Source organism: Poromitra crassiceps (genome assembly GCF_964638095.1).
Source record: "Poromitra crassiceps genome assembly, chromosome: 6".
NCBI classification, from domain to species: Eukaryota; Metazoa; Chordata; class Actinopteri; order Beryciformes; family Melamphaidae; genus Poromitra; species Poromitra crassiceps.
In genome coordinates, this window is record NC_139627.1 from 16,470,882 (window position 1) to 16,486,903 (window position 16,022).

Consider the following 16,022-nt stretch of genomic DNA (forward strand, 5'->3'; position numbering starts at 1 on the left):
CATTTTTGAAAATATTCCATGTTTTTAATTTCCGCGCGGCTCTCGTGTTGAAACTTTCACTTAAAATGACGTGAATGAAGTGATTCTGTCATTATAACTGATGGCATCACTCACTGCTTGAGTAGTCTCGACGCCAGACCCATGAGAGTTCTTATGCTGATACACTGCGTTACTGCATGCTGCAGAGCTCTCTCTGGGTCTGATACACTACGTTACTGCATGCTGCAGATCTCTCTCTGGGTCTGATACACTACGTTACTGCATGCTCCAGAGCTCTCTCTGGGTCTGATACACTGCATTACTGCATGCTGCAGATCTCTCTCTGGGTCTGATACACTATGTTACTGCATGCTCCAGAGCTCTCTCTGGGTCTGATACACTGCGTTACTGCATGCTGCAGAGCTCTCTCTGGGTCTGATACACTGCGTTACTGCATGCTGCAGAGCTCTCTCTGGGTCTGATACACTACGTTACTGCATGCTCCAGAGCTCTCTCTGGGTCTGATACACTGCGTTACTGCATGCTGCAGAGCTCTCTCTGGGTCTGATACACTACGTTACTGCATGCTGCAGATCTCTCTCTGGGTCTGATACACTACGTTACTGCATGCTGCAGATCTCTCTCTGGGTCTGATACACTACGTTACTGCATGCTGCAGATCTCTCTCTGGGTCTGATACACTGCGTTACTGCATGCTGCAGATCTCTCTCTGGGTCTGGGACGCTTCCCCTCATCCGGCTGGTTATGGGAGGGAAGCGTTCACATGTATGAAACCCCTCACTGTCAGGTGAAAAGAGGTGGCTAGCGAGTACTGCACATGTATCGGAGGAGGAATGTGAGAGTCTATACCCTCCCAGATCAGCAGAGGGGGGGTGGAGCCACGACCGAGACCGCTTAGACAGGGGACATTGGCTAAATACAATTGGGAGAAAAAGGGGGGGAAAGAAAGCATGCACATCTTCACTTGCAGTGCGTTGATGCAAATATTGTGTTGGTGTGACACTACATACTAAGAGCCTAGTGCAGGGATGTCAGAGATACGGCCCGCGGGTCGGACCCGGCCCGCGGGCAGGTTTCATCCGACCCGCGAGATGTTTTGGAATACATATATATATATATATATATATATATATATATATATATATTTTTTTTTTATTATTATTATTATTATTAAATTCGCACCCCATTATCATGAACTACGTGTGGCTAATAAGCAAGCTAAGAGTTCATTCATAAGTTAATTAACCTGCACTACAAGGAAGTATGTCAGTAGGTGTAAACAAAGCCGACATGATGCCACGCTGGAATTGAATCGCGCATTCAGCTACCTACCAAAAAACAAAAGAATCAACAAGATCAGGCGCGGACTGCATAATCGGGCACGTCGGGCAAATGCCCGGTGGCCTGGCCTGGCCTGCAAAAAAAAAAAAAAAAAAAAAAATTGTCAGGCCACTCACTGAACAGCAGGCCAGGCGCCGCCTACTGGTTTACTAGTGGTTTTATTACTTTATTCAGGGTTAAAGTGGGTGCATCTCATTGTAAAATTGGACTTGGCCCAAATTGGGCTTCAAACGGCCCAAATCGGGCTTCAAACGGCCCAAATCGGGCTTCAAACAGCCCAAATCTCGCCGGCACGCGCGTCAGCCCGTATCGGCCTGGCCTGCTTGGTATCTAATGCCCGGCCTGAATTATGATCCCAGTCCGCCCCTGAACAAGATGCTGTCGAAAAAGAGAAAGGTTGACACGGAATGCAGGCAGGTTCAAGAGAAATGGAAAGAGCAGTATTTCTTTTGTGAAGTAAATGGGTAAATGAGTCGAATTGATTTTAGTAAAAAAAAAATCCGGCCCCCATGAGGTCTCAGTTGAACAAATCCGGCCCTCTACCTAATATGAGTCTGACACCCCTGGACTAGTGTAACATCTGGGAGGAAAGACGAGAGGAGGATGGGAGGCACATCTCTGCTGTCATCAGCTCCAGTCAGTGACACTGCATTGGAGTTGTCATGTGTCCACTCCACACTGCAGCCATTTGGCTTGGACCATCTCTCTGGAACTGTCTCCAGGCTTAGTTCCGTCCCAGGAAATAAGATAAATTAAGGACAGAATGTCTTCATCCTCTCACTTAGTTTTTGAATCATATTTTGCCAACATTTTCCCTTTGTTTTCTAGCCCAGAGGTTCTCAAATGTTTTTCAGGCAAGGAGCCCTTACACAGGATAGAAGATAGAACATATACCGGGGACGCCCTCATTCTGATTTGTGATTTTGGCTAAGCTTAATTGTTTCCACGGTAACGTGCTTGACTTTTAAATTGATAGGTTTGTTAGATTAGAATGTAATCCATGAACCATTTTAGATTTAAAGCATACAATATTTTCATTGAACTATGAAGCTTTTGCAAAAAAAAGTTGTTCTTTTTATTTTCCCCATTGGAGAGCCACTGTTCTAGCCTACTTTACTTGTGTGATGCCCTGAAATGTTTTGTGCATGGGGAGCTTCAGGACATCTGAAATGTTTTGTGCATGGGGAGCTTCTGGACATTTGAAATGTTTTGTGCATGGGGAGCTTCAGGACATCTGAAATGTTTTGTGCATGGGGAGCTTCAGGACATCTGAAATGTTTTGTGCATGGGGAGCTTCAGGACATTTGAAATGGAAAACCAGTGTGAAAAAGCAAATGTGTGTTCTAGTGTCACTAAGTTGTTTGCTGTTCTACATTGCAGCAACCGTCCAGAAGAATGCATGGTCCACTCCTTCTGTCTCTGCGAGCAGCAGACACGGGCAGACCACGTCCCTGGGTGGAGTCAGTCTCTCCGAGGGAGAGCTCCTTCTCCAGGTAGAATAACAAATACATGGCATTGTGTATATGATGTACAGCATACATGTGTTTGTATTAGGGCTGCAACTAGCGATTCTTTTATTTTGTCGATTCATTGATTAGTTCGTTGTTCTAAAAAATGTCAGAAAATGGTAAAATGTGTCAATCAGTGTTTCCCCAAAGGCCAAGAGGACGTCCCCAAATGTCTTGATTTGTCCACAGCCCAAAGATATTCAGTTTGCTGTCAGAGGAGTAAAGAAACCAGAAAATATTCACATTTTAAGAAGCTGGCATCAGAGAATTTGTAGTTTTTTTTTCTTTGTGTTAAAAAATTACTGTAATGGATTATCAAAATAGTTGGCGCTTCACACTAACGGATGAATGGCTGCAGCTGTAGTTTGTAGGTGTTGACGTGTGTGTCCATGTTTTCTACAGGCTCTGAATGGCTTTGTCGTGGTTGTGACGACTGATGGCTCAATCTTCTACACTTCTCCAACCATCCAGGACTTCCTGGGCTACCATCAGGTAACAACTGAGAATCTCTCTATAAACTGTCATCACTTGTAAATGGCCTTTTTATGGTCAGAAAAGTCACTCTCCAAATCCAAAGTCTCCAAATGGGCCGCCCCTTCCCAGCGATAGGGTCGACTAGTTGCGCATGAGACTCTGTGATTGTGTCGTAAGCTGTGCCCGCGCGATTCACTTAGAGCTATGGCTCAGGGCTGTGTGGATCTGCTGCAGCCTGGACCGCCATGGTGCTATCCAGTGACGTTGCACACGCACACCACGGCGACGCTTGTCGCTTGAAGTCGCCAGTTGCCCATTCATTGTGTATGCATCTCTCATCACCTTCCAAAGCATGCTGGGATACCTGGCGGCGGGTGGGAGCGACGACCGCGATGTGAGGAGGGGCCAAATTCAAAATCGGCCAATTCAAAACCGAAAAGACAGCGAGACAGCCAATGAAGCTGCAGGGGGTCCTGAAAGGTAGCTAAATATAGCTTTGGCAACACTGCTGCGCTAATTCCTGTTTTTTTTTCCCCGCCCTCCCTAGGTTGATGGACAGCCTCCAATAATCTCGTCACCTCCCCATATCAGCCAGTTCTTTGGAACTATAATAGGGAAAGTCAATTCGGGAGTCCTACTTTGATCTGTTATCAGATGCAGTTCAACAAGCATATTGATGCCTTTAGTCCCCCCCCCCCTCTCTCTGTCTCTCTCTCTTTCTCTCTCCTGTCCTCAGTCCGATGTCCTTTACCAGAGTGTTTATGATCTCATTCACACTCTCTCTCCTGTCCTCAGTCCGATGTCCTTTACCAGAGTGTTTATGATCTCATTCACTCTCTCTCCCCTGTCCTCAGTCCAATGTTGTTTACCAGAGTGTTTATGATCTCATTCACACTCTCTCTCTCTCCTGTCTTCAGTCCAATGTTGTTTACCAGTGTGTTTATAATCTCATTCACACTCTCTCTCTCCCCTGTCCTCAGTCCGATGTTGTTTACCAGTGTGTTTATAATCTCATTCACACTCTCTCTCTCCCCTGTCCTCAGTCCAATGTTGTTTACCAGTGTGTTTATAATCTCATTCACACTCTCTCTCTCCCCTGTCCTCAGTCCAATGTTGTTTACCAGTGTGTTTATAATCTCATTCACACTCTCTCTCTCCCCTGTCCTCAGTCCAATGTTGTTTACCAGTGTGTTTATAATCTCATTCACACTCTCTCTCTCCCCTGTCCTCAGTCCGATGTTGTTTACCAGTGTGTTTATAATCTCATTCACACTCTCTCTCTCCCCTGTCCTCAGTCCAATGTTGTTTACCAGTGTGTTTATAATCTCATTCACACTCTCTCTCTCTCCTGTCCTCAGTCCAATGTTGTTTACCAGTGTGTTTATAATCTCATTCACTCTCTCTCTCTCCCCTGTCCTCAGTCCAATGTTGTTTACCAGTGTGTTTATAATCTCATTCACTCTCTCTCTCTCTCCTGTCCTCAGTCCAATGTTGTTTACCAGTGTGTTTATAATCTCATTCACACTCTCTCTCTCCTGTCCTCAGTCCAATGTTGTTTACCAGTGTTTATAATCTCATTCACACTCTCTCTCTCCCCTGTCCTCAGTCCAATGTTGTTTACCAGTGTGTTTATAATCTCATTCACACTCTCTCTCTCCCCTGTCCTCAGTCCAATGTTGTTTACCAGTGTGTTTATAATCTCATTCACACTCTCTCTCTCCCCTGTCCTCAGTCCAATGTTGTTTACCAGTGTGTTTATAATCTCATTCACACTCTCTCTCTCCCCTGTCCTCAGTCCAATGTTGTTTACCAGTGTGTTTATAATCTCATTCACACTCTCTCTCTCCCCTGTCCTCAGTCCAATGTTGTTTACCAGTGTTTATAATCTCATTCACACTCTCTCTCTCCCCTGTCCTCAGTCCAATGTTGTTTACCAGTGTGTTTATAATCTCATTCACACTCTCTCTCTCTCCTGTCCTCAGTCCAATGTTGTTTACCAGTGTGTTTATAATCTCATTCACTCTCTCTCTCTCCCCTGTCCTCAGTCCAATGTCCTCTACCAGAGTGTTTATGATCTCATTCACTCTCTCTCCTGTCCTCAGTCCGATGTCCTTTACCAGAGTGTTTATGATCTCATTCACACACACTCTCTCTCTCTCTCTCTCTCTCTCTCTCTCTCCTGTCCTCAATCCGATGTCCTTTACCAGAGTGTGTATGATCTCATTCACACTCTCTCTCTCTCTCTCTCTCTCTCTCTCTCTCTCTCTCTCTCTCTCCTGTCCTCAGTCCGATGTCCTTTACCAGAGTGTTTATGATCTCATTCACACTCTCTCTCCTGTCCTCAGTCCGATGTCCTTTACCAGAGTGTGTATGATCTCATTCACACGGACGACAGAGAGATGTTCAGATGTCAGCTGCACTTTGCCCTCAACCCCACTGAGAGCACCTCAGACAGGAGAGGAGAGGGTATGTATGGATCGTACTCATCAATATCTATCCCTGTACAAGTCAAATGTAGACTTATATCAGCAAACAACGAACGCGTTTCAGCAAACAGCCTTCATCAGCGTTCAACGCTGATGAAGGCTGTTTGCTGAAACGCGTGCGTTGTTCCCTGCTGTACATAACCTTTATTACACTCTAAAAGGACATTTTAGAGTGCTGGCCTTTTCCCTCTTTTATCATTGTGACGTGCACCCTGAAGCTGGTCCCAAGACCGCTGCTAAAACCATGTTCACTGTGATTCAGAAACACCTATAATAAGACACTGGACCTTTTGTTATGGGCAAATCAAGAGGGCAAACAAATGCATTGTGGAGACCTCTGCTGGCATTACCAGACCACTGCGCTTCCACCTGCTGACAGCTCTTTGGCAATTGCAGGGATTCTTTTACTACACACACTGGTCTGTCCTTCCGGAGCCAACGAATGGCTTGGATGAACACCCTGTGTGTGCGTGTGCGTCTGCGTCTGCGTGTGTGTGTGTGTGTGTGTGTGTGTGTGTGTGTGTGTATCTTTTTGCAAGGTCTAAAGTACAGAAACTCATCCATTTAGATTGCTTAATGTGCACATAGCCGATATTGTGATATGAGAGATATCTTCTTAGATTTAGATTGTAAAATTGCAAAAGTGTTGTTTGCTAGTTTTAAAGGCTGCATTACAGTAAAATGATGTAATCTTCTTTTTTTATATATATATTTTATTTTGCAATTTTCAAAACGTAAAACAGAAACAACAAAAGGCTCAGACAGAGAAAGAAAAAACAAACATAGTTCACATTCCAATACTACAGCTTGGCACTACCAGCCACGTAAGGTCCCCATGTGCCTGCAAGGGATGTGCGTGGGATCCTACGCAAAGGGTCCATGAGAAGTCAGTTATGCGAGTCACATACTGCTATTAACCTCATCCAAATAGGCCAGAAACGGGTCCCAGATAACCAAGAACTTCCCAAGAGAATTTGTCCTAAAAAAACCGGAGCCTCTCCATACGTATAACCGAGATCATGTCCGTCAGTCACAGCTGAAAAGAAGGTGTCGTTCCCTGCGTCAGAGACTGCTGCACGGCCGTAGGGAGGAGCAGAGAGGATTCCGAGCAGCCGAAAATGGCGAGTTCTGCCTCCGGCTGAAGGGTTGTTCTATAGGCCTTAGAGTACCAGTCAAATATTTTGGCCCAAAAACCAGATAATGAAGCACAAAACCAAAAAGCATGGGACAATGTACCCTCTTAACACCTGACACCTATCACATAGTGGTGAGACAGAAGGGTAGATCTTGTGCAATCTAGACTTGGAATAATGGAGACGGTGAATGACTTTAAATTGGATCAGCTGGTGTCTGCTATTACGGTAATTGAGCAGAGTTGGACCACAGATAGACTCCTGTCAAATGATGTAATCTTCTGAACCTACCAGACTGTTCTAGCTGTTCTATCATTTGCCTTTCCCCACTTAGTCATTATATCCACATTACTGGTGATTATTTATCAAAGAAATCTCGTTGTGTAAATATTCTATGAAAGCACCAAGTTACAACTGAACATTTTGCCCACTTCGTAGAAAATACTGAGATATTACTTCTGGTCCATACATGTATACGCCCAGCCCTAAGTGCACATTAGGGATGTTCATCAATTATCGAAAATCGATAATTGATCGTTAAGGATTGGAATCGATCCTGTGGCATTTGGATCGATTTTTTAATTATTATTATTTTTATTATTATTATTTATTTTTTTTGGACTAGGTTTGGGTGGAATTCGTTCCTCCTCGCACCACTCCATTGCACAGCCGACTAACGTGAGGTGGAGCTTCATATAGTCTCTAGTTTTCTGGCTGGGCACGGGCCTTTGTGCCAACAAAACTGTTTTAAACATGGGAAATTCACACCGGCATGCGCCGGGGACAGCAGTGTTGGAGAGGAGACACATTGAAATAAAGAGTTCATTGAGGAGAACACGTTGTCTTTCGTATTTTCTGCCATAGGCATTCATTTTGTAAAAAAAAAAAAGATCGATAATCGATAATTGATCGTTAATTTTCACCAATTATCGATTTTGGAAAATTTTCAAAATGAACATCCCTAGTGCACATACCCCCTTGATGTAGCAAGTTGTATTTTGTATTTGTGTTTTTGGCTGCTGGCCTATACATCTGGCTATGTCTGAAGGAAGGATGATGATCAAGCTGAGCAAGTGTCCAAAATGCTAAATTATTTCCTATGCAGACTGAACATTTTTGGCGTCAACCAGAAATATATGCTTCTCTTGAGAGCTTTATCCGATATGGCATCTTTGTCTGGTTTGGCATCCTCACAGTGAAGCTGAAGTCACAGAGACAGCAGTGAGAATTATGGGGGTCAGTTCAGGACATTTTTTAACAGGCCACAGTCAAACAGGCTCAGAAAATGGTCTCTGACCCTACCCATGTCCTACACCAGTGATACTCAACTTGCAGCCTGGGGGCCAGATGCGGCCCCGCGATAGGGTGCAGGGTGGCCCTCCAACCATTTTCTAATTCACAATGAAAACTAACGTGAAATACCGGTAATCAAGTTTGACTGAGCTCCAGCTAAATTGTCAAATACCGCCGTCTGCTTGGTGCCCAGGCACTTCTATGTACTTAACTAACTTAACCTAACTAATCTAACTAATTTAACTTAACCTAACTAACTTAACGCAAGCTAACTAACTATCCTGTGTGCACAGAATTGTCAGACTAAACTCCGGCTGACACCCCAAAAACCTACAATACGCTACAGAAAAATGTATATTGTTTGCAGCAGAAATAAATGGGTAAACCCAAGAAGGACCTGGAGCACTCGATTCACTGGAATAGATTTAATAATAATAATAATACATTTTATTTCGAGGCGCCTTTCAGAACACCCAAGGTCGCCTTACAGTGCATATAAAAACAGTTTCACGTAATAAGAACAAATACATATTAAAAACAGGGCAAATTACAGCAGGAGTGACATTAGAAGCAGAAGTGACATTAATTACAGGGAGTAGGCCACTTTGAACAGGTGGGTTTTGAGGTGGGATTTGAAATGTTGTGATGGTGTCGGACTGTCGGATGTGTGGGGGTAGGGAATTCCAGAGCTTGGGGGCAGTGCAGCTGAAGGCCCTTGCACCCATGGTAGTGAGGCGGTGTGAAGGGACAGTGAGGAGACCAGCAGTGGAGGAGCGCAGGGAACGGGAGGGGGTGTAGTCGTGCAGGAGGTCAGAGAGGTAGATGGGTGCTTGGTGGTTGAGAGCTTTATAAGTGAGCAGGAGGATTTTGTAGTTAATTATGTATGGAACAGGGAGCCAGTGGAGTTGGATGAGAATGGGGGTGATGTGATCAGAGGATTTAGTGCGGGTAATGATCCGGGCGGCAGAGTTCTGTATGAGCTGGAGTCGGTTGAGGAGTTTGGTGGGGAGGCCGGAGAGAACAGAGTTACAGTAGTCAATCCTGGATGTTACAAATGCATGGACCAAAACTTCTGTGCTGGATTGGGAGAGGGATTGGCGGAGTCTAGAGATGTTGCGGATGTGAAAGAAGGCAGTCCGGGTGATATTTTTTATGTGGGGGGGGGCGAAAGAAAGGGTATTGTCCAGGATGACACCGAGGCTTTTGACTTGTGCAGAAAAGGGAACAGGGAAACCGTTTAACGCACTAGGTGCAGACTGCAGACCAACGTTTCGACGCGACTGCGTCTTCATCAGAGTCGATAATGAATATCAAACAATGTATATGGTTTGTTTATTAACTCGCCCCTGGCCTCCTATCATTTTACAAAAGTGGCCCCCGGGCAAAGCAACGTGAGTATCCCTGACCTACACCCTGATGACTAGCTCCTGCCCTCTAGGAGGTGCTACAAGTGCTCCTTCGACCTCAACTTGACCTCTTGATTATCTCTGAGAACACCTATACACTTTGTTGTACACTAATCATATTAGTGGTTCAGCATTCTGGCTTTGGGAACCTCTGTTGCCACTTGTCTAGATTGATGCTACATAATCTCATATAGAGATCTGGTTGTCAAAAGATCAGATACAGTACTGACAGTCTTTCTAAGGCAGGGGTCACCAACCTTTTTGAGGTCGAGGGCTACCTGAAGGGTAGAGAGTCATGTCGGGGGCTACCTGTTGAAATTTGCTCGATTTACCTTTAAATAATGAGTATTATGCATTTAATCGAGACATACACTCTTTTCTTTCACTGTTGTGAAGAAGAACTCTTCCTCCCACTCCTCTTGAAATTGGTAATGTTTTTTCTTTCACTTTTCTGCCATTGTTCTTGCGTTCCATCATTTAGCTTAGCCGACTGATATAATCATTGGCAGCTGGCAGTCGCACTGTCGCAGAGTGAATGACGTAGTGACGTAACGTAAAACTAAACTTTGACCCCAGCCCAGGCGGATCAAAATAGTTAATCAATAATTAATTATACACAGACAATAAATTATACACAGACAATAAACGTTTTTAAAACGTATGCATTGTTAAACAAATTATTTTCTACATTTGTGTGTTATTGTGGGAAGGGAGGAGAAAAACAAATAAAAAATTAATTTTTCTGATTATATTTTTTTGTTTCGTTTTTTTGTTTTTTCTTTCTTTCCCCTGTGGTTGAGCCTGTTTGTCTGTTTTGTCTTGTTTGTGTTAAAAAAAATTTTTTTTTTTTTTTTTTTTTTTTACATTTTTCTGAACGTGGCTTGCGGGCGCCACAGTGCCACCCCGCGGGCGACTGGTCACCCGCGGGCGACTGGTTGGCTACCACTGTTCTAAGGGTTAGGGTTAGATCAGATACAGTACTGACAGTCTTTCTAAGGGTTAGGGTTAGATCAGATACAGTACTGACAGTCTTTATAAGGGTTAGGGTTAGGGTTAGATCAGATACAGTACTGACAGTCTTTCTAAGGGTTAGGGTTAGATCAGATACAGTACTGACAGTCTTTCTAAGGCACATACAGTGGTATCCATAAATGTGCCGGTCTTTGACAGAAATCAAATGTCTCCCCAGATATCCAGTCTAGCAGTGAAGCCATAAGGAGCTACATGCCCCGCCCCCAGCACATCCCACCAGAGAACTCCTCCTTCCTAGAAAGAACCTTCTGCTGTCGCTTTCGCTGCCTCCTAGACAACTCTTCTGGATTCCTGGTAATAGAAAATTCGCACCAAACCTAATCCGTGGATATTTTTGAAGTTTGCTATGATTCTCTGAACTTGATATGTTTGCATGTGTAAAGTATGCGCAAATGTAAACGTGTTTACTCCTTTCCAGGCTCTGAACTTCCAGGGGCGTCTGAAGTACCTGCATTACCAGGGCAAGACGGGGGACGATGGGACTGTGGCTCCTGCTCAGCTGGCTCTGTTTGCCATCGCCACACCTCTGCAGCCCCCTTCAGTCATGGAGATCCGTACGAAGACCCTCATCTTCCAGACAAAACACAGAATGGACTTTGCTCCCATGGGAATAGACACCAGGTATATCTTGTGTTGGAAACACACAGGTTTGATTGTCAGTGTGAATGGGTTGACCCAGGTTAAGTTCACTCTACAAAACAACCCTAGCCAAGAGTTAAAGCGGGTACGAGGAGCGTTCATTTTGTGTTGATCTTAGCGGCCCCTGTGGACAAAACCGGTAGTGTTCCCCCCGGGGAACGAAGACACTGCATTTCCTGAACACCGAAGTTGTTGTTCTATACATGGCCTGGCCTCGCATGGTAGAGTGCGAAGAGGCGCGGGTGTGGAGTTGTCTTTCATATATCAGATATCAAAACGTGACAATATGTATCATTGAGATGAAATCTCATATCGCGAGAAAAAGAAGCTGAACATGCATCTGATTGCATGCTCGCTCTCCTTTTCATTGCTTTGTTTGAACAGACGAGGGACGTTGCAGACACGGAGGATGAAAATGGTGAAATTACTCAAATTAGCGTGGAGGATGCCCCCTCAACTTACAAATCGATCGCAAAAAAATATTGTTAAAATATCGTGTCGTTATCGTGAACCCAATATCGTGTATCGTATCGTGAACTGAGTGTATCGTGACACCCCTACTTTCCATACATCAGGGCAAGGTGTGTTTAACTGGTGACGCGCTTGTCTCCAGTTCCAAAGCAGCGGCAGCATTGGATATGGCTGTGTGACTGTGGCTAGTAGCTGCGACACGGCGGCCAGGGCTTCTCCTATAGCCCGCACGAACATCGAGCCTCATCCCCCGCTGTTTTATTACGTTATTGGTTCATTCGTCGGCCGGAAAACAAAAGTTACATCCCGTTTTCACGTGGACGCGAACACAGGAAGTCCCGCTGTCTCAACCCTGTCTCACAGGCATTTAGAAAAACAATCAACAAAATCGGCAATCTCTTCACTGACGGTCTCATTTGCTGGTGTGTAGATAAGATGTGATGCATCAGTATTAAATGTAGACGTTGAAAGTTCCCCGTAGCTGGTTTAAGAAGTGAAGAAATTAAACATCTTTCATTTGATGATTGATCAACTGATCTCTGGAGTGACATGTCATCTGCCAGAGAGCATAAACACATCTCCTTTAGATGAAGTTATAAGAGGACATACCATACAGAAGTGGAAATGTACACTTGTGAATGGTAGTGAGTCACTTTACACCAATTTACACCAAAGTACACAAGAAAGTCCTGTGTCACTAGTAGTGACACAGGACTTGTGTACTTTGGTGTAAATTGCTTCCTACACAGGATGGAACTGGATCAGCATTATAAGTGAAATTGCCTTAACCCATTTGGTGCATTTTCCCTCCCGTAACAGCCTGTCGTTTGTTTGTTTAATTGATTCCATTTCAGAGGGAAGTTGGTTTTGGGTTATTCAGAGACTGAGTTGACAACACCGGGCTCTGGCTACCAGTTCATCCATGCTGCGGACATGATGTACTGTGCTGACAACCACCTCAAGAGTGAGTTCTTCTGTGGAGACATCATCCTCTTTTCATCCACTGTCCTACATGTATACCATACACAGTAGTAACATTCACCCTCTACTACAGTTCAGGCGCCTCACCACAGATACATTTCTTTGATGATACCATGTTATATTGTGTAGATTTGTTTTTGGTAAATTTACACAGTTTTATTTTTTTTAAATAAGGGTGTTTGCGGTCGGTGATGTTTTCTGATGTCAGTCCCGTGTCGGCCTGCTCTGTTCTCAGTGATCAAGACTGGTGAGAGTGGCTTCACATTCTTCAGGCTACTGACCAAAATGCGTCAGTGGGTGTGGGTCCAGGCTAATGCCCGGGTGGTCTTCAAGGCCGGAAGACCAGACTTCATCATCGCTCGCCAGAAAGCCCTCACGTGAGTATATGTATATATACATATATGTATATATGGATATAGATATACATGTGTATATATATATATATATGTGTGTGTGTGTGTGTGTGTGTGTGTGTGTATATATATATATATATACATATATATATATATATATATATATATGTATATTATATATATACTATATATACTTCGCACGACGACGCATATATATATATATACTATATATACTTTGCACGACGGTCGAAGCACAACCCTTAGGTGTGGTATAATAAGCATATACCACGGCATGATCTATTGCTTAAATATATATGTATATATAGTATATGTATATATAATATATATATATATTATATATATAATACGCTCTGCTATATAATATATATATATATTATATATATAATATTGTATCTATTAATCTCTTATTGTATATGTACTACTCACACATGTTTAAAGGCTGTTCAGACACTCACACCTACTCATTAGAGCTTTCATTGTGCCTCATATTAACCTTTAATTGTCTTTATTTTTCCTTAGAAATGAAGAAGGAGAAGAACAATTGCGGCAGAGGAGACAGCAGCTCCCCTTCAACTTTGCCACCGGAGAAGGCGTCCTGTACGACTCGTATCTCTCTCTGGATGCCTTGCCCGTCTCAGGTCCTCCTGGCTCTGATGGTCTGGGCCCCGAGCAGCCCACAACAGAGAAGCCTTTGGATCCTGCCTCTCTCCTGGGATCTCTTCTCCGGCAGGACCCTTCTGTTTACGCCCAGCCACAGGAGCCCAGCCCCCAGGCTCTGGTCTTTCCTCAGGTAGAGGACTCTCCCTTCAACCCCCAGCTCTCCATAGAGCAAGCCTTCCTTGACAGCCACGCTCTGCTCAGTGTCCCTGGGGAGCTCCATGACTCCCAGAGGAGGCCCAACAAAGGGGACCACCCATCGCAAATGATGTTCGACTCCTTAGAGCAGATCCTGGGAGAAATTGTGGATGGAGGGATTGGGGGTCTTGATGTGGAGGAGACAGAGCTGAGGGACTGGGAGAATGCGCTCCTCAGGATGAATAAGGAGAGGGAAGAAGAATCAAGGGAACTACATCACATACTAGCCAGTGATGTATTCTCATATGTGGAGGAGGCTCTGAAGAGAGAGACGGGTGGATATGTGGAGGTTTCTGAGGTTTCTGACCCCTTTCGACACCACTCCCCTAGGCCTGTGTTGCCCAGCAACCGAAGCTTGCACAGCTCTAGCAGCTCAAGCGATGAGCATCAGTGGCAGATGATGACAGACATGAATGCTAACCTCAGTGGATTTGGAGAGCAGTCTCTGCTGGGAGTTGTTCTTGGCGATGATGGCGGTTTGACAGGACTGAAAATCAGTCCTGGAGTTGTGACAGAGTCTCACAGAGCTGCACACAGACTGATCCAGGCCGGCACTGCTCGCCTGGGAAACGCTTATCAGTTCTGGCCTTCAAGTAGCAGCGCTTACCACTGTGGCAACCATGTGGCTTCTACACCGCCGTATAATGCTGTTCAATCACAGCCCGGAGTAGCAGATCAATCGTGGCTACCATCGACACACGGCAACAACAATGTCCACAACAACCCTGGCGTGGCGGTGACTCGGCCACGTGTGCAATATAGTCCTGCACTAAGGCACATGGGGACAGGGTCCACTAATGTGCAGCGTTCACAGCAGGCGCATATGGGTTCACAGCTTCAGGGCCCACCTCCGCACTGTGAACACACATCATGGCAACAACAGCAGCAGCAGCTGCCGGCGGCGAGTCTCCAGCATCACACACTCACCGTGCATTCTTCACACGCGTCGGCCAGCGCTAACTCAACAGGTCAGTCATTCCAGTACAGCCCGCCACCACAGCCATTATCTGGCAGCTGCATGTTTGAAAAGAGAGAAGCTCACGTACCTTCCTCTGCTACTGTGCCTACCAGACAAAACAGTCCTCTCCTGGCACTCTCTTGCACCAGAGGATCCCCACTTACCGCCCCATCCAGCAGAATCTCCCCCTTCACCCTCGCCTCCTTACCCACCGCCGCCCTCTCCCAGCCGGTCACGACCGCTACAGCGGGAGCCGCCTGGCCTGCGGATCCTTACCAGGCGATGAGGCTGCCGTCGTCCCATGCCGGCCCTCAGGTGGCTCCACATGGAGATATAGGCAGCATCAGTCTTACTCAGTCCAGTGGAAACAGCTCTGGCCTGGGATCGACTGTACCAGGTTATCCCCCTGAGGACGGATCATTACAGCCTTCATACTTCTATTGGAATGATGAAGCTCAGGTGAGATAATAACCTCGTGAGCAACAAATCTGTTGGTGGTTGTTGTTTCTGTTTGACGTTTTTGGATGAATTTGGATGTTACTCGGGAAGGCAAAGTAAATCATCATCTATGCACTAAGTTTATTATTTTATATGCTCACATAATCACGTCTGTTTTCTGCCCTCTCGTCCACAGATCCCCAAAGTTCCCCCGAGCAGTGTCGTGGACCCGTTCACCGTCCCTGCCCTCCCTAATGGGAGCACCAACTTGTCGTAAAACACAAGCCCATGGCCACCTCTTCAGCACCCTCAGAGCCACCTCTCCAGCACCCTCAGAGCCACCTCTCCAGCACCCTCAGAGCCACCTCTCCAGCACCCTCAGAGCCACCTCTCCAGCACCCTCAGAGCCACCTCTCCAGCACCCTCAGAGCGCCTCGATTGCACCGACAGAGATGCGATGTGATGTCATCCGTGTGACGTCATTCGGAAAGGCGACCACTAAGAGCACTAATGAGATTAGTTCTTCCTGTGGAGCTGCCTAGCCTTGTTGGCGTTGAGGTCACCCCTCACCGACTGCACAGAGGAAGGATCGATGAGGAGTTTTCTCTCCCTGGGAGACTCATATTTTATGGA

General features: G+C 45.4%; 2 protein-coding genes across 2 annotated transcripts in view; both read left to right on the forward strand.

Moving 5' to 3' along the window:
- Positions 1-14,854, forward strand: part of LOC310777748 (aryl hydrocarbon receptor-like) — a gene marked incomplete at its 3' end in the record, with an annotated part of 38,922 nt that extends 24,068 nt beyond the window's left edge. Inside the window, exons 3-11 of the mRNA XM_083638113.1 lie at positions 2,722-2,834; positions 3,252-3,341; positions 5,669-5,789; positions 10,831-10,967; positions 11,092-11,294; positions 12,638-12,747; positions 13,000-13,141; positions 13,658-14,742; positions 14,829-14,854. Of these exons, the coding sequence (XP_083494239.1) occupies positions 2,722-2,834; positions 3,252-3,341; positions 5,669-5,789; positions 10,831-10,967; positions 11,092-11,294; positions 12,638-12,747; positions 13,000-13,141; positions 13,658-14,742; positions 14,829-14,854 (2,027 nt within the window). The remainder of the gene's footprint in view (positions 1-2,721; positions 2,835-3,251; positions 3,342-5,668; positions 5,790-10,830; positions 10,968-11,091; positions 11,295-12,637; positions 12,748-12,999; positions 13,142-13,657; positions 14,743-14,828) is intronic.
- A 147-nt stretch (positions 14,855-15,001) lies between these two features.
- LOC310778151 (uncharacterized protein) lies at positions 15,002-15,691 on the forward strand. Its single transcript, XM_083638502.1, has 2 exons — positions 15,002-15,410; positions 15,586-15,691. Exons 1-2 carry the CDS (start codon positions 15,012-15,014, stop codon positions 15,664-15,666), a joined length of 480 nt encoding a protein of 159 aa, XP_083494628.1. The 5' UTR covers positions 15,002-15,011; the 3' UTR covers positions 15,667-15,691.
- The last annotated feature ends 331 nt before the right edge of the window (positions 15,692-16,022 follow it).